The sequence below is a fragment of the Podarcis vaucheri genome (genome assembly GCF_965113315.1).
Source record: "Podarcis vaucheri genome assembly, chromosome: 6".
NCBI lineage: Eukaryota > Metazoa > Chordata > Lepidosauria > Squamata > Lacertidae > Podarcis > Podarcis vaucheri.
Window position 1 is genome coordinate 101,982,197 of NC_138764.1, and position 18,754 is coordinate 102,000,950.

General features: G+C 49.7%; 1 protein-coding gene across 2 annotated transcripts in view; it reads right to left on the reverse strand.

The window, feature by feature from the left end:
- Positions 1-18,413, reverse strand: part of SLC2A4RG (SLC2A4 regulator) — a 47,664-nt gene extending 29,251 nt beyond the window's left edge. The window contains exons 1-2 of one of the 2 annotated variants that reach the window (XM_082226139.1): positions 17,859-18,413; positions 7,858-8,036 (exon numbers count right to left, since the gene is read on the reverse strand). In XM_082226139.1, coding sequence (XP_082082265.1) covers positions 7,858-8,036; positions 17,859-18,191 — 512 coding nt within the window. In that variant the 5' untranslated portion in view covers positions 18,192-18,413. The remainder of the gene's footprint in view (positions 1-7,857; positions 8,037-17,858) is intronic. The other variant, XM_082226138.1, reaches the window with a different exon arrangement.
- Between the last annotated feature and the right edge of the window lie 341 nt (positions 18,414-18,754).

The following is an 18,754-nucleotide window of genomic DNA, read 5'->3' on the forward strand; positions in this document are numbered from 1 at the left end:
CCTTCACAATGTACCAGAATGCTATTTGACCTGGGGCCAGCTGGGCACACTGAGGCAGAGCTGGGAGCCACAGCAGTGAAGGCCCTGTCCCAGGTCCCAGACAACCAAGCCTTCGATGGCAAGTGAGAAATTTACCCTGTTCCCATTAGTCTTAGGAAGAGACAGGCACCGCTGCCAAATCCTCTGGCGCCCAGGATTTCAACAGAAATGTCACCCACTTACTTTCAAGCGCAGCTTCACAGCCATAAAACAACATACACAAGCCCTAGATTGTTACAGAAACTACGGAGGGGGGCACATCTTTAAAGTTGTTAAATGTTACAAATATTATGCATAAATGCATCCTTTCGACTTGACAGCTCAGAGAAGTTACCTAGCTTTAAAAATCATATAAAATCAACTGCTTTGCCAGTTTCCTCCATGTAAAGGGACCCCTGACCGTTAGGTCCAGTTGCGGACGACTCTGGGGTTGCGGCACTCATCTCGCTTTATTGGCCGAGGGAGCCGGCGTACAGCTTCCGGGTCATGTGGCCAGCAGGACTAAGCCGCTCTGGCGAACCAGAGCAATGCATGGAAACGCCGTTTACCTTCCCGCTGGAGCGGTACCTATTTATCTACTTGCACTTAGGGGTGCTTTCGAACTGCTAGGTTGGCAGGAGCAGGGACCGAGCAACGGGAGCTCACCCTGTCACAGGGATTCGAACCGCCAACCTTCTGAGTCCTAGGCTCTGTGGTTTAACCCACAGCGCCACACACGTCCCCTTTCCCCCCATGTATACACACCCCCTACCCCAGGAAGTGCCCAGAGGTGATAATTGCTGAGCTGATTGTTGGCCAAGGAAAGCCTAATCCCATCATCGGATTTGCCAAGGGGTCCCAACATGCAAAGGAAGTTCTATTGTACTTTGGGTGGTGGGACTTCAGAAGGTGTTTCGCTATGCTAATCTTATACCTGGGTCTTGCCCTGACATGTCTGCTTATGCTAATCTTGTACCAAGGACTTGTCTGGACATGTTTGCCCAGGTTAAACTAGTATAACCCCAGTCTACCCCTCCCCTTTTGTGACATGTCAGTGATATAGCAATGATGTACAGTGGTGCCTCGCAAGACGAAAAGAATCCGTTCTGTGATTCTCTTCGTCTAGTGGTTTTTTTGTCTTGCGAAGCAAGCCCATTGACGGATTAGCGCTATTAGCGGCTTTTCTGCTGATCGGATCAGCTGATAAGCGGCTTAGCGGCTTAGAAAAGGGGGGGGGAGGAAAAAAACCAGCAGGAACTGGCAAGACATTGTCGTCTTGCGAAGCAAGCCCATAGGAAATTCGTTTTGCGAAGCACCTCCAAAACGGAAAACTCTTTCGTCTAGCGAGTTTTCCGTCTTGCAAGGCATTTGTCTTGCGGGGCACCACTGTGTCAATGATGCTGTATGAACTGTATTCTGGGATATGGTGGGAAACTTTTAAAAGTCCTTGTCACCCCATCCTCAGGGTTCAAAATTCCTCTTTGAACCTGTTGCACAATAAACTTTGGTCTACAGCTATTTGCTCCGGTGACTGGACTCCTTCCTTTACTCCGCAGGGACCCGCGGGCTTGTGATAGGAATTTTGAGGTCTTAGATATATATATTAAATGTTCATAAATCTACCAACCAAGCACGTACATACATCAGCACAGGAAGACCGACCTGAAACCATTTTGATTCCCAAACTGAGCAAATGATTTCTCTGCAAGGTCAAAGTGGGAAACCTCCCCATTGTCTCTTTCCTCACAAATCCTGTCTTAAGGGCACATTTAAGATATGACTAGGGTGTGAAGCTGTGACCTGGCTCAGCAACTAAGTATTTATCATTACAAAAGACTGGCCAGGCTCCCCAGGCAATCCAATCAAGTGACCATTAATCAGGTAAACTGGCAGACAGAAGGTAAGCAAAGCACTCAGATTTCTGCTGTAGACCACCCTTTCTGTGATGTAGGTATGATGTATCTGGGGCGGGGTGGTCTTGAGCTACAACCCTGCTCTGATGTATGTATGATGTTTCTGGGGGTGGTCTTGATCTACGGGGTGGCAATTTCAAAAGTCTACATAAGGCCTTGCACGCCATTGTTCTCGGTTCCTCCTCCTTTCCTGCGTGTGAGGGGAGCACCCTGTTGCAACAGATCAATAAAGATCAGGCTTACTAGCTGCTTTGCTTCTCAATGTTCTCTGGTTGGCCTCTGTTATTTCCTCCTACCAATAGAGAACCTACGAAAGTAATAATAATAATTAATAATAATAATAATAATAATAATAGTATTATTATTTATACCCCGCCCATCTGACTGCGTTTCCCCAGCCACTCTGGGCGGCTCCCAATCAAATGTTAAAAACAGTACAGCATTAAATATTAAAAACTTCCCTGAACAGAGCTGCCTTCAGATGTCTTTTAAAGATAGGATAGCTGCTTATTTCCTTCACATCTGAAGGGAGGGTGTTCCACGGGGTGGGCGCCACTACAGAGAAGGCCCTCTGTCTGGTTCCCTATAACCTCACTTCTCGCAATGAGGGAACCGCCACAAGGCCCTCGGAGCGGGACCTCAGTGTCTGGCCTGAATGATGGGGGTGGAGACGCTCCTTCAGGTATACTGGACCGAGGCCCTTTAGGACTTTAATAGTCAGCACCAACACTTTGAATTGTGCTCGGAAACGTACTGGGAGCCAATGTAGGTCTTTCAGGACTGGTGTTATGTGGTCCTGGCGGCCAGTCCCAGTCACCAGTCTAGCTGCCGCATTCTGGATTAATTGTAGTTTCTGGGTCACCTTCAAAGGTAGCCCCACGATGAGCACATTGCAGTAGTCCAAGCGGGAGATAACTAGAGCATGCACCACTCTGGCGAGACAGTCTGTGGGCAGGGAGGGTCTCATCCTGCGTACCAGATGGAGCTGGTAGACAGCCGCCCTGGACACAGAATTAACCTGCACCTCCATGGACAGCTGTGAGTCCAAAATGACTCCCAGGCTGCGCCTCCATGGTCCTTCAGGGGCACAGTTACCCCATTCAGGACCAGGGAATCCCCCACACCTGCCCGTCCCCTGTCCCCCCAAAACAGTACTTCTGTCTTGTCAGGATTCAACCTCAATCTGTTAGCCGCCATCCATCCTCCAATTGCCTCCAGGCACTCACACAGGACCTTCACCGCCTTCACTGGTTCTGATTTAAAGGAGAGGTAGAGCTGGGTGTCATCCGCATACTGATGAACACCCAGCTCTATGGGCTCTTGGATTCCCCATAAGGGGAAAAGGTCAGATTTTTGTTTTACAACACATCCCAGTCCCCTGGAAGTTCAGAATCAAAATACAGTGGTGCCCCGCAAGATGAATGCCTCGCAAGACGGAAAACTCGCTAGACGAAAGAGTTTTCCGTTTTGGAGGTGCTTCGCAAAACGAATTTCCTATGGGCTTGCTTCGCAAGACGACAATGTCTTGCGAGTTCCTGCTGGTTTTTTTCCCTCCCCCCCCCTTTTTCTAAGCCGCTAAGACGCTTATCAGCTGATCCGATCAGCAGATAAGCCGCTAAAAGCCGCTAATAGCGCTAATCCTTCAATGGGCTTGCTTCGCAAGACGAAAAAACCGCTAGACGAAGAGAATCACAGAACGGATTCTTTTCGTCTTGCGAGGCACCACTGTACTTTGGACGCTGACTAACGGAGTTGCGCTCACATTTTCCAGGGATAAATCTGGGCCTTTCCAGAGCCCCTCGTGCAATGGACTTCTGCTTGCACAACGGAACTTCCCCTTCTGTGCACCCTCAAAACCTTCCCCAAATCTTGGGGGGGAGGTCTATAGGGGCAGGGGGAAGTCCCATTCCGCAAGGGGAACTTCGCTCGCAAAGCCCGGGATGCAGCACGTTATTTTCCAAGGTGGAGTAGAATATAAATAAAGCAAAACATTTGTGTAAATTAACCAAGGAGCAGGAATACACTGCGAATATTCAGCTGAGCTTTCTAGTAAGGTTTTGCATCTCACTGGTGTTGTTACGCACAGGCGACAGTTCTCTGCACTTGTGAGCGAGTTGCACTGAACTCGATCGGGGTGCCCAAAATTTTGAGAGGTCCAGATTTGATGAAGTGAACATGCGTGAGGGCCGACCAAAGTTGATGAGCTTTTAATAGTCCAAAGTTTCTTTTTTTTTGCTGACTGAAATATGAGATACAGTACTATGTTTTTTACTCTATTCATACTTTTATTCCTCTTTTTTCTTTTCTATTTTTCTTTTCTCCCCCCCCTTTTTCTATTTTGCTTTATTTTTGTTCTTTGGTATGTATACTCTCAATAATTTGTATGTTTGTTTGCTGGTATTGCATGTATTTTAAGACTCTGTTCAATAAAAAAAATAGATTAAAAAGAAGAAGTTGTTGTTGAGTTTTTTTTGGGTTTAAGTTGTTGAGTTTTGGGGGGAAATTTTCTTTTTTTAGGATTTGACTACAATAAATAAACTGCCACAGGGGCTGCATAAAACCGGCCGAGGGGCCGGATTGGGCCCCCAAAACGGACTTTGGACATGCCTGAACTTGGTGGAACTTGCTCCCGAGTAAACATGGAAACTGTGGCGAAAACCAGCTATTCTGAATGTAGGCCACAATCTCATCATGAATTTTAAGCCCCTTTAAGCAGTCATGGCTTCCCCTGGAAAATAATTCTGGGAAGTGTCGTTTGTTATTCCTCTCCCAGATATACAATTCTCAGAGTGGTTTAGCAGTCAATCCCTCTTCCCTACAAACTCTGGGAAATGTAGCTTTGGGAAAGGAATAAGAGTCTCCTAACAACTCACAGCACCCTGAACAAACTACAGTTCCCAGAATTCTTTTGGGAAATCCATGTTTATATTTATGGTGTCCATACATCCTTAGTTATTTTCCATCTCTGCATTCCTGCATACTGTTTCTAAGCCCAGGTAACCCTTTCTTTCTTTTTCCTTTTTCATCGAAACACTCATCATTTCCATTTTTCCTACTGGCAAGAACTAAGATAGAGCAGCAACCTGCAGTTTCATCTCGAACATGTGATAAATTTAGAATTATTGTTTCAGTAAGACAACGGCTGCAACTCTTTCCACACCTGCCTGGAAATAAGCCCCACAGAGCCCAGAAAGTCTAACTTCCTTCCATCTGGAGTTTACGTATGGTACTAAAGTGTATTGCAAGCTGTGCCGATGATCATTCCATCAAAAGTCAGGATATAAATTTTCTAAATAAAAATATGCAAGATTTACAAGTTTAAAAATTCCATAAATATACCATACAGTACAACCGTAGAGGCTGACTCAAGTTATTCACTATACACCAAATGTTAAGAGGAAATTTAGATACGATAAGAAAGGATATATTTGCATAAAGTCAATTTCCCTTCCAAAATCTGATTCTCCAACCCACCCACCCACTCACTCACTCGCCCCACCCCTTGGGTTTTTCCATATGTCCAGAAATATTATATATCTCCTTCTACATTCCAGGGTGCTTCTTAAGAACCCAACAAGTTAATTATTTACTATTACTTTGTTTATTCAAAGTCTATACCACCCTTAATCAAAGGATTACAGAGCGGTTTACAACATAAAGCACAAAACTGCGCAACGTAATAATAAACAAACACCCCCACACACTCCACACACCCTTACAAGTTTAAAAAGCCGCAGGTGTTAAAGTGCGGGGTGCACTTTGAACATTGAGGGTGTTTCTTCATATTATTACATCAGCGGAGGAAAAAATATCAGCTGTGGCATGAAGCCGATTGGCATGGCCACGAGACTGGCAGATATTGATAAGGGGGCAAATTTCAACACAGAGGTGTATGGTCTCCAGAAAGCAATTTCTTCCTACCCTGGCTGAAGATAGCATCCCCACCACCCCCGATTCTGCAAAACTCAGCTGCTCCAGGTAAGCAAAGGTAGGAGTCTAAGGTGCCAACTCTAGGCAGGACAACTCTTCTATGCTCCATCGGAATAAAAACCACCCCCTTCCAACAAATCATAGCAACAGTCTATGTACCTTAGCCACAAATACAAAGAGAAAACTCCTTTTCAGACGCCGCGGACTGATGAGTGTGTTTGGTTCTGGTGAGCTGGGGGGGGGTCGGAGTGCGAAGAGGGAATAGAAAACCAGAGGGGATAAGGGAGCGTCCTGGAAAAGGCCGTCCGGGATTCCGGAATGGAGAACTCGGTGTTGCAACACCTCTTGCCAGGTGTGAGGGCAAAGTAGCTCTCCCAGGTACCTGCTTCAACCAGGGGTTGAATTAGAGCATGGGTAGCTAAACTAAGGCCTGGGGCCCGGATCCGGCCCAATCGCCTTCTAAATCCAGCCTGCACACAGTCCGGGAATCAGCGTGTTTTTACATGAACAGAATGTGTCATTTTACTTAAAATGCATTTCTGGGTTATTTGTGGGCCCCAGGAATTTGTTCATATTTTTTTTCCAAAATATAGTCCAGCCCACCACATGGTCTGAGGGATGGTGGACCGGCCCACAGCTGGAAAAGTTTGCTAACATCTGAATTAGGGCATGGGTAGGTAAACTTAAGGGACACGGGTGGAGCTGTGGGTTAAACCACAGAGCCTAGGACTTTCCGATCAGAAGGTCGGCGGTTCGAATCCTCGCGACAGGGTGAGCTCCCGTTGCTCAGTCCCTGCTCCTGCCAACCTAGCAGTTTGAAAGCACGCCCAAAAGTGCAAGTAGATAAATAGGTACCGCTCTGGCGGGAAGGTAAACGCCGTTTCCGTGAACTGCTCTGGTTCGCCAGAAGCGGCTTAGTCCTGCTGGCCACATGACCCGGAAGCTGTATGCCAGCTCCCTTGGCCAATAAAGTGAGATGAGCGCCGCAACCCCAGAGTCGGTCACAACTGGACCTAATAGTCAGGGGTCCCTTTATCTTTAGGTAAACTAAGGCCCAGGGGCCAGATCCGGCCCAATCACCTTCTAAATCAGGCCCGCAGACAGTCCGGGAATCAGCGTGTTTTTACATGAGTAGAATGTGTCTTTTTATTTAAAATGCATCTCTGGGTTATTTGTGGGGCACAGGAATTTGTTCATATTTCCCCCCCAAAAAAATATAGTCCGGCCCCCCACAAGGTCTGAGGGACAGTGGACCGGGCCCCTGCTGAAAACGTTTGCTGACCCCTGAGTTAGAGACTGCGGCCCTGGCACACACCATCGACACTAAGAGGTTGAGAACAACAGCAGTGGCAGCTGCGCCCAGCGGGGCCCCATCCTGATCAACGTTTAACACAGCGGTCAGCAAACTTTTTCAGCAGGGGGCCGGTCCACTGTCCCTCAGATCTTGTGGGGAGGCCAGACTATATTTTTTTTGGGGGGGATGAACAAATTCCTATGCCCCACAAATAACCAAGAGATGCATTTTAAATAAAAGGACACATTCTACTCATGTAAAAACATGCTGATTCCCAGACCGTCTGCTGGCCGGATTTAGAAGGCGATTGGGCCGGATCCAGCCCCCGTGCCTTAGTTTGCCTACCCACGGTTTAACAAAAGGGTGACAAAACCCTCCAGAGGAATGCAGAGGTGTCAATATGTTCGCAGTGGAGTTGGAGAAAGAAATGCCTGCAGCAAAAACAAGCTGCGCTCCTCCGCTGCGGCCACCAAACTAGTTTTCAGGGAAATCCCCAGCGCTCAAGGCCAAAGACACGGCCCGAAGGTTTTCCAAATGCAGCAAAAGAATCCACTGCGGGAGATGGATAAGATACCAGCCCTTCACTAAACCTGTGCATTTTCCTTCCAATTCCCACCATTCAATGAGCTTTGCAATAAATAAGACTCAGAAAGGAACTACTCCCTCCAGAAACCCAAAATAACCTTTCTCCAAGGACCCTACCTTTGCCTGGGCACTGGGATGTAGGCTGAATGACGCAGGGGGCCCTGATCCAGCAGTCGGAGTGCCGCCGCCTCATCCTCCAGCCGCTTCGGCACCAAGGGATCGGACAGGTGCCTCGGCCGCCCGTTGATCGGCTCCGCTTCCGCCGGAAGCCCCTTCCCACTGCAGTGGGCAGGACTCTGGAAAAGGACACAGAGGCGTTTGATGCCGGACGCAGGTAGCAAATCAACAGCAACAGCTGGCCATAACCCTCGAGAGTGTTTGCCCAGCTCCTTTCAGCCCAATAGAATCGCTTGCCACCACATCCCGTCCTGTGGCGGCGAGTTCCGCAGATCAACGTCACACAGCACAGCGGGGTTAGCGTTCTTTTGACATGGGCCCCAAGATAACTGTGATGACAATGTCTGTTTCACTCTCTACTTTTACAATTCAAAGTGTTGGTGCTGACCTTTGAAGCCCTAAACAGCCTCGGTCCAGTATACCTGAAGGAGCGTCTCCACCCCCATCGTTCTACCCAGACACTGAGGTCCAGCGCCGAGGGCCTTCTGGCGGTTCCCTCACTGTGAGAAGCAAAGCTACAGGGAACCGGGCAGAGGGCCTTCTCGGTAGTGGCACCCGCCCTGTGGAACGCCCTCCCACCAGATGTCAAAGAGAAAAACAACTGCCAGACTTTTAGAAGAAGGCAGCCTTGTTTAGGGAAGCTTTTAATGTTTAATAGGTTTTGTATTTTAATATTCTGTTGGAAGCTGCCCAGAGTGGCTGGGGAAAACCAGCCAGATGGGCAGAGTATAAATAACAAATTATTATTATTATTATTATTATTATTATTATTATTATTATTACACCTGGCCTTGTATTATTTCTGTGGTTCTGCATGTATTGGTGTTCTTTTTTAAAAAACGAACCCAACCCACCCCGGTCATGCATGTGGGCAGCCAGGAAGGGTTTGGCTCTGTTCTTAAAGCTCAGGAGCCTTGGCTTTATCTTAGATAAACAGAGCAGGTGCAGACAAAAGCAGCGAGGGAGCCTGGCCTTATTGCAACTGAAATCCCGGCTAGCCCAGCCAGCAAAGCCCGTTCAGGACTGATAAGCGTGTTCTAACATGGAGGCCGATTCCTCTTCTGCACTCGCACTAAAAATCTACTCACACCAGACTGCAGGAGAGGAAGCTCAGAAACAAGGACGGGCAGTTCAGATGCACCTCCGGGGTCCATCAATCCATCTATCTTTATGTGGATAGGCTTTTGAGCTCAGTAATCCTTTAGAACACCAATCCACTTCTGCCAGGAAAGCCAGAGTCAGCTAAACTACAAACTGCTCCCTTTCCTGTGGCTTTTCTTTGAAGTTCTGGCTTGCAAGTCTAATAAATGCCACAAACATTGAGCAGCTTCGCTTTAAGGAACCTGGCAAACCTGTGACAAAACTGCTTTTGCAGAAAGTAGTAAGGAATAAGCCAACGTATCAATTGGGGGAAAGAAAGGCCTGGAGTGGTGCCTCACGAGACGAAAATAATCCGTTCCGCGAGTCTCTTCGTCTACCGGTTTTTTCGTCTTGCGAAGCAACCCTATTAGCGGCTTAGCGCTATTAGCGGTTTAGAGGCTAAAAGGCTATTAGTGGCTTAGCGGCTTAGAAAAAGGGGAGAGCGAAAAAAATCGCAAGACTCGCAAGACGTTTTCATCTTGCGAAGCAAGCCCATAGGGAAATTCGTCTTGCGAAGCGCATCGAAAAACGGAAAACCCTTTTGTCTAGCGGGTTTTTCGTCTTGCGAGGCATTTGTCTTGCAGGGCACCACTGTATATCAATATATCATCCAAAACAGGTTTGAAGTCCATATTGTGATACAGTGGTACCTCGGGTTACATACGTTTCAGGTTACAGACTCCACTAACCCAGAAATAGTACCTCGGGTTAAGAATTTGCTTCAGGAAGAGAACAGAAATCGTGCTCCGGTGGCGCAGTAGCAGCAGGAGGCCCCATTAGCTAAAGTGTTGTTTCAGGTGAAGAACAGTTTCAGGTTAAGTACAGACCTCCGGAACAAATTACAGTGGTGCCTCGCAAGACGAAATTAATCCGTTCCGCGAGTCTCTTCATCTAGCGGTTTTTTCGTCCTGCGAAGCAACCCTATTAGCGGCCTAGCGGATTAGCGCTATTAGCGGTGTAGCGGCTATTAAAGGCTTAGCGGCTATTAAAGGCTTAGCGGCTTAGCAAAAGAGCAGGAACTGGCAAAATCACAATGCGGGGGAAACTGTCCAGTCAGCCAGTGCCTCTGCCTGGCTCCACCCTAATTTCAGACATCGTGATACAGTCATAACCGAGTGTTGCGTTTGCTTCAGGTTGAGCGTTTTCAAGTTGCGTCCCACGGCGACCCGGAAGTACTGGAAAGGGTTACTTCCGTGTTTCGCCGCTCGCGCATGCACAGATGCTCAAAATGAGGTCACACGCAGAAGCAGCGAATTGCGACCCACGCATGCGCAGACACGGGTTGCGCTCTGCTCAGGTTGCGAACGGGGATCCAGAACAGATCCTGCTCTCAACCAGAGGTACCACTGTATATTGATATACAGTGGTACCTCGGGTTACATACACTTCAGGTTACAGACTCCGCTAACCCAGAAATAGTGCTTCAGGTTAAGAACTTTGCTTCAGGATGAGAACAGAAATTGTGTTCCGGTGGCACGGCAGCAGCGGGAGGCCCCATTAGCTAAAGCGGTGCTTCAGGTTAAGAACAGTTTCAGGTTAAGAACGGACCTCCAGAACGAATTAAGTACTTAACCTGAGGTACCACTGTACAGTGGACGTTCGGGTTGCGAATGGGATCCATGTGGGACGCACATTCGCAACCTGCAGCATTCACAACCTGCGTCTGCGCACGTGCGGGTTGCGATTCAGCGCTTCTGCGCATGCGCAACCGCAGAAACCCAGAAGTAACCCATTCCGGTACTTGCGGGTTTCAGCGGTCTGTAATCCGAAAAATGCAACCTGAAGCAGCTGTAACCCGAGGTATGACTGTACTGCAATGTTTAGCTAGTGGTACATCAGTGTTGAAAACCAGGTATTGCCCAGACCTAGTGGGGAACCGCAGACCCTGTAGCTGAATGTGCCCCCCCCAGGATGCTCTGTCCGTCCCTTGACACTCTCCACAGGCCACCCCCCACACCAGCCATTGAGGGCGGCTGGCATGGGTCCCAGAAATCTTTAAAAAAAAAATCCCATTGGCCAGTATGCGTAGAAACTAGGCATTTAATTTGCGTTCGATGCTCCCCCCGCTTCCCGCCCCTCCCAGCCCTGCTCAACCCCAGCATGTGGCCCCCAGACATGGTCTGGAAGGGAATGAGGCCCTGGGGCGGAAAGGGATTCCCACATCCCTGGTATCAGCCAACCCAGGTCAACAGGAAAGCCCTGGATTGAAGCAGTCTGAGAGTGAGGCTGCGAGAAATGATACACAGTGGGCAAGCCAGCTACACTTGTCTGGGCAAGGGCTGTAGCAAAACGTTAGAGCACACACCTCGGATGCAAAAGGTCCCAGGTTCCATTCCCAGCGTCTCCCAGTAGGGCTGGGAGGACACACCCACCCCACCCTCCTGTAACCTGCAGAAACTATTGCTACGTCACTTGGGGGTGGGAGAGCTGGGAACAAGGCTCCTTCCACCTGCTTTGCAAGAGGTCCATCAAGCACATCCTGCACCTGGATATTATAGGAACAACTGTTCAGATATTGTTGCCTGGGTTTTTGTTTTCCTCTTCCCTCCCTGATCCTCTTTCCTTGTGTGCTGTGGGTTTTTGGTTGTTGTTTTTTTAAAAGATTGTAAGTCTGCAGGGCAATTGTTTTTACTATTTATTTTGTGCTTCTATCCTGTATTTTTATCTTGCGAACAGTCTCAAGATCTTCGGATGAAGGGCGGTATATAAAGTTTGCAAATGATGATGATGATGATGTAAGCTGCTTTGGGAGCCTTATTGGCTGAGGAGCAGGTTACAAATGCTCTAAATAGGCAAATAAGAAATGTACCTTCTGTCCCCCACCCCGGTCTTAATTCCTGTCCTTCATAGCTTATCTCACTCTGCACTAAGAGATTACTCATAGACGACACCAAATTGGAAAACTCTCCAACGCTCGGCTGCCACCCTGCAGCTCAAACTCAGACGAGCCCTTTGCTTGTTGACAGAGGGCATCTGCTGGTATGAAGTCAATGCTGCAAGGAGTCAGCTTCCCAACGAGCTGAGCACAGCTGCATCTGTCTACAGAATCCGACCACTGCACCAGACTGGACCTCTCTGGACCGGCCTCAGCACCGGTTCCAAAGTTCTGACCGGTGATGTAGGCGCCCTTGCACGTCCAAAGCGTCGGTCGTACAATTCTAAAACCTCAACTTTAACAAAACAATTAAAAGCACACCACCAAGTTTCTAGACCTCATGACTACGAAGCTGGTGAAACTTGTTGCATGTCAGGTTAAGGCTGGAGAAAGGATACAAAGGCGAAATTTCAAGGAAGTGTGCATGACTCTGCCTCCAGCCTCACAGCCAATTATTCCACACCATCTTCCCACTTTTAAAAAAGCCCAGGGAGGAAATGTGTGTCCCAGGAGTAAAACACAGCAACGTCCATCTAGTGGACATTCAGTGGTACTGTTGACCTGCTAAAATAGGAGCTAGAATCCCATTTCCATCTGCACTAGCAGGCAAGGGCAATATATTGCCCCAAACTGGTCCATATTGTGATATCGGTTTCATGATTTTAGACCTGGATATAAATTATGAATCATGGTGCGTGAGTGTGTGTTATGCTATGCAAAAATCACAATGCGGGGAAAACCGTGAAGCCTCCATCCTTATTTCATACATTGTGATATATCAATATATTGTGATGTTTAGCTGGTGAAAAATCATGATGCTGAAAAACGTCACCCAGCCCTACCAGGGAGGATGGAAGTTAGGGGGCAAGAGGTTGAAAAAGAGACACACACCCCCAAATTACTTTGGAGGCAGATGGAGAGAATCAGAAAAGGGCTGTTTTGATGAAGGGCTGACCTTGAAATATTTGTATTAGTAGAAATGTAATGTTTTCAACAACACACCAGAGCACTACCAAATAAACGTTTGGCTTATAGTGTTACTATGTTTGGCATATTAGCATTGGCCTATTAAGGATTTAATAGGGTGCTTATGTTTATAGGTGTGTGAGGATAAGCACACGGTGTGTGTGTGTAATATTAATCATAGTAACTTTTTTGTTAGCTTCAGCCCAACAGCATCTGAAAGGTAGCAGATTCTCCACTCTTGCACGAAACCTTGCTTATTCTCAAGAGCACCCGGCCTCCAACCCAAAAGGTAGCAAGGCTTGGGTGAACTCCACAGGCCATGGCTTCCATCGCACTAAATCACAGGGACCCAGCCCCAGCCATGAAGCCCCAATGAATCCCATCGGGGCTGGCCTTGGGGGCCTGTTAAAACACCAGACCCACCAGCCTCTCTGCTTGGAGACCCTGAGACACGGCGGTTCCCTAAGAGAGCGATTTCACCCATGAACTTTGCCCCTCACTTCTTCGGGGAGGGGTGGGCAGCCCTCACCATTCAGAGTTGCACCTCAGTGACAGAGCAGCTTGGCTTAACCCTGTCTACACAGTGGTAACCTCTAGATTACTGCAATGCATTGTGCGCAGGGCTGCCTCCAAAGACGGTTCGGAAGTTTCAGCCGGCGCAGAGTTCGGCAGGCCAGGCTGAGCAAGACGGTTTGAGCATCTTGCACCGATCCTGGCCCGACTGCACTGGCTGCCAATTAGTTTCTGGGCCCAATTCGAAGTGCTGGGTTTGACCTATAAAGCCTTAAACGACTCAGGACTGCCTCTCCCCATATGCACCAATCTGGACACTACGATCACCATCAGAGGCCCTGCGCCTCCATGAGTGGTCCAGAGGGCTGCAACACGAGAACGGGGCCTTTTCTGCAGTGGCTCCCCGTCTGTGGAATGCTCTCCCTAGGGAGGCTAGCCGGGGACCATTATTATTATTATTATTATTATTATTATTATTATTATTATTATTATTATTATTATTTTCTATCCCATCCATCTGTCTGGGTTTCCCCAGCCACTCTGGGTGGCTTCCAACAAAAGATTTAAAATACATTAAAACATCAGTCATTAAAAACTTCCCTAAACACACATTATACGTCTTTAGGCGCCAGACAAACATGTTCTTCTTCAACCAGGCTTTTGGCTGATTAATATTCTTTTTTTTTAATTTATTTTTTTATAAAATATTTATTAAAGTTTCACAAATTATATAGACAAACACAACAATACAAACAAACACAAACAAAAAAGAACAAGTATAATTTCAAACCCTTATTTTCTTATAACTTACTTCTCCGACCTCCTCATACCTCCCCTTTCTGCATTCCAATTTCAAATTTTAATTCAGCAAATCCTCACCCTTAAATTTATGTAAATTTTAACTTTTCTTTTCTTTTAACTTAATCCTTACAACTGTAATCCACTTAATTTCTAAACCAGCATCATTCTAACATTCATTAATTTTACAATGTTTCTTAAGATAGTCCTTAAATTTCTTCCAATCTTCTTCCGCCGTCTCTTTTCCCTGGTCACGGATTCTGCCGGTCATTTCGGCTGATTAATATTCTACAGTGCACCTGTGGGAAGGGCGGGGGGCTAAATTGTTTTGTTCTTTTTGTTTTAGTTATTTACTTCTTTTTAACTTGTATTTTATTCCGTGAACCGCCCTGAGATATTGTGGTGAAGTGTGGTATATAAATTTAATAAATTACTGCAAATAATAAAAATAAAAAACTTCCAATCCAAAATCCTGGAGAGGTGCAAGCACACCGTGACCAGGAATGGGGCACCTCTGGGCCCTCCAGATGTTACTAGACTCCAACTCCCATCAGCCCCAGCCTGCAGGGTCAACGGTCAAGGAATCGGACAAGTCCGGCCTACCAGCAGCTGGAGGGCGACACATTCCTCATCCATGGCATAGGGACCATGGAGCCGAATGGACGAGTGATATGACTCTGCATAAAACAGATTCCTGGAACATGGTCAGGAAGGATTCCCAAGCAACATGGAAGCTCCAGCTCATTGGAAAATCCCTCCCAGCTCCCCTTAGCTCTTGAAATTTGCCTAGACACTTTCAAGCCTGTTTAGACTTGTGCATGCCCCCCCTCCAAGTGATGGAAACAAAGGAGAGGTCCTCTTGGTGGTGGCCCCCAATCTGCCTCTTCCCAGTATAAAATAGAGAGCTCCACAGTTTAACAATGCACTGCTCAAAGGATTATCTGTCCTGAATTTTCCAACCTTCAACTTCCTTTAATAGCCATGATTTATAGTGTAAGGATGGGAGGAAAAACTTCTATTTTCACCTTCTACATGCAGTACATGCTTCCACACACCTCTGCCATATCCCCTCTTATTCGCCTTTTCTCTAAACTAAAAAGTCCCAGACACTGGAACATTTTCTCATTCCACCAGCTCGATCATTTCGCTTCCCCTTTCCAACTCAACAATAATAATAATAGAATACTAATTTATTATTTATACCCCACCCATCTGGCTGAGTTTCCCCAGCCACTCTGGGCGGCTCCCAATCGAGTGTTAAAAACAAGACAGCATTAAATATTGAAGACTTCCCTAAACAGGGCTGCCTTCAGATGTCTTTTAAAAAGAAGATAGCTGCTTATTTCCTTTGACATCTGAAGGGAGGGTGTTCCACGGGACAGGAGCCGCTACCGAGAAGGCCCTCTGTCTGTTTTCCTATAACCTCACTTCTCACAATGAGGGAACCACCAGAAAGCCCTTAGTGCTGGATCTCAGTGTCTGGGCTCAACAATAGGGGTGGAGACGCTCCTTCAGGTCTACTGGGCTGAAGCCGTTTAGGGCTTTAAAGGTCACACCAACACTTTGAATTGTGCTCGGAAACGTACTGGGAGCCAATGCAGATCTCTCAGGACTGGTGTTATGTGGTCCCAGCGGCCGCTCCCATCACCAGTCTAGCTGCCACATTCTGGATTAATTGCAGTTTCCGGGTCACTTTTAAAGGTAGCCCCATATAGAGTGCAGTAACTAGAGCATGCACCACTCTGGCAAGACAGTCCACGGGCAGGTAGGGCCTTTTGTGATGAGGTATTGATGCGGATGGCACTGTGGGTTAAACCACAGAGCCTAGGACTTGCTGATCAGAAGGTCGGTGGTTCGAATCCCTGCGACGGGGTCAGCTCGGTCCCTGCTCCTGCCAACCTAGCAGTTCGAAAGCTCGTCAAAGTGCAAGCAGATAAATAGGTACCACCCCAGCGGGAAGGTAAACAGTGTTTCTGTGCGCTGCTCTGGTTCGCCAGAAGCGGCTTAGTCATGCTGGCCACATGACCTGGAAGCTGTATGCCGGCTCCCTCAGCCAGTAAAGTGAGATGAGCGCCGCAACCCCAGAGTCGGCCACGACTGGACCTAATGGTCAGGGGTCCCTTTACCTTTACTATTCCAAATGGGACACTGCAAACTGCAGGAAGACAAGGGTCCACCAAAGCTCACCTAGTCCACCCCTCCTGCAACGCAGGAATAATCAAGGCCCAACATTGCCAAGCAGGCAATGCCCTGCAGATGTTCTGGCCTCCAACTCCCACCAGCTCCAGATCCTGCCCGCCGCCGCCTCCGACTCAACTCGCCCTTTCGGACTCCCAGCAGGATCCAGAAGCGACGCCTCCCCGCCCCCTGCAAGGCGCACGTGTGAATCCCCAGCGAAGCGCTCCGGAGGCGGGCGCTGCTGTTTCCCCCACCCACAAACCGAGGCCGAGCCCACCCCCCACCCCGGTGGGCCCTCCCCTCCTGGCCCAGCGCGGTGCCTGTTCGGCGGAGTGATTGATGGCCCGTCCCTCCGAGCAGCTCGCGCCCCATCATGCAGGGGTGGAGACCCGATGGGGCGGGGGTGGGCTCGGGCGGAAAAAGAGAAAGAGAGAGAGAGAGAGAGAGAGAGAGAGAGAGAGAGAGAGAGAGAGAGAGAAGGCGGCTCTCTGCAGCTCCGCTCCACGTCCCGGCCCATTGCAATTCCCTCCCCTCGATCAAAACTTTCAGCGCAAGCAAAGCAAGCAGCGAGAGGCGCCATCTTTTCGCGAAGGGGAATCAAACTTTCCGCCGGGGTTGCTGCTAGGCCGGGAAAACCGGGCGCCTCTCGGGTTTGCCAGCTGGACCCGACGGCGCGCACGGTCTCTCTCTGCAAGCGCAGCGGGGCAGGGGCTCGGCGCTGTCAGGAGCCCTTTTGCTTCGGGGGCCTAAGCGGAGCCCCCAACTACTATTTAGAATTGGCGGCCGAGTAAAGCACTCCAAGGATCGCACTGGGCGGCTAGTCTCCGCTCTCCGATCCTAAGCAAAAAGGCTGCGCGCGCGCGGGTGCCGTCTGCAAAGAAGCCGGGTCTTTCCAACCCACCCGGGACTTTTTTATTTTGCAAGCAAGCGCGGCGGCTCTCAGTGGCTTCGTGTAAGGGCCGCTCCTCCAGCCCACCCTCCCTATGCAACTTCCCGGTCCCACCCTCCAGCTGCCATGCATGGCTCTGGATGGCTCCCCTCCCCCCGTTTGCAAATATAATGCGCCCCCCTCAACCGAAATCCGCCTCCAAGGCTCTAAGCAGTTTCTTGCCAAACGCGTTGGGGACTCTCCCTTTTCCGATCTCTGCAAAAATAATATTCCCTACACACGCCCCGCACTCCTGGCCTCCCCTGCGCAGGACGGCCGTATCTCTTTCCCCGCCCCAAAAGTCCACGAAGGAAGCAGCAGCGCCGCGAAGCCCACGGCCGTCGAGTCTTTGCAACTTCAGCTAGTCGCCTGCGTCTCTCGCCCGCCCTCCGTGCTCCTGTGCGCCATGGCGGGACACACCCACCCGCTTCTCCTTCGCCAGATCCGACAGCGCGGCCGAGGCCGGGAGCAGCAGCGACACGGGACGGGACCAGACGGGGAGGGAGAGCGAAGTTGCCGCCGCCGCCTTCCGCCGCTTCTTACCTTTTGCAAAAGCTGCAGCCTGCCTTTGCTGCCGGCCGGGGAGCTCCTGCCGGCGCCGTCCTCGCAGCTTCTGCGCCGGGACCTCCTTCGGATCGACGCCGGATCTTCCACCAGCACCGTGTAGACGGCGTTGCTGGCTGCCTCGGAGGAGGAAGGGGGGTACGGGGAGGCGAGCGGCTTGCAGGAGGCGGAGATCACCCCGCAGCACAAGCCGGGCGCCGGGGGGCTGCCGGCGGGGCAACAGGGTCCGGCGGACGTCAAGCCGGGCGGCGGGGAGCAGATCCTGCCGCCGGAGGAGGCGAGGCGTTTGAAAAGACGCGGCTTGGGCTCCATGATCGGGGAGAACGAGGAGGAGGAGGGGGGCCTGCAAGCCCCCTTCCCCGCCGAGGGCGAGGGGGGCCGCCGCAGAAGCTGTGCGGGGTGAAGCCCCCCGCGCTGCCTCCCAGACTTTCCCTCCCGCCAGCCAGCCAAGCGAGGGAGAGAGAGAGAGAGAGAGGCTCCCCCCGGACCACGCCCCCCTCTCCTGCCCCACCGCCTGCTGCCCGCGCTGCCTTCGGCTTTTCCTCCTCCTTCTCCCGCCCCCTCGGAGCTCGTGCAAGCGGAGGGAGCCGGGTTAAAAAAAAACACACGCGCGCGCACTCACACACACACATTTCTCTCCGCCGCACGCCATTGGTCCGCTCGCTGTATCAACATTCCAAAATGGAACGGTGCCCGGAGCCGGCTCGAGCGCTGATTGGCCAGCGCGGCGTTGCCAGTTGCAAACCGGGAGGAGGAGAAGACGAGAGGCGGCCTTCTAAGCCGGCACGCCTCCTCCGCCTCTAGCAAGCGACTATAAAAAAAGAAAAGGAGGGCCGGTTGGTTGTTGGTCTATCTATGTGCATTTTTTTTCCAAC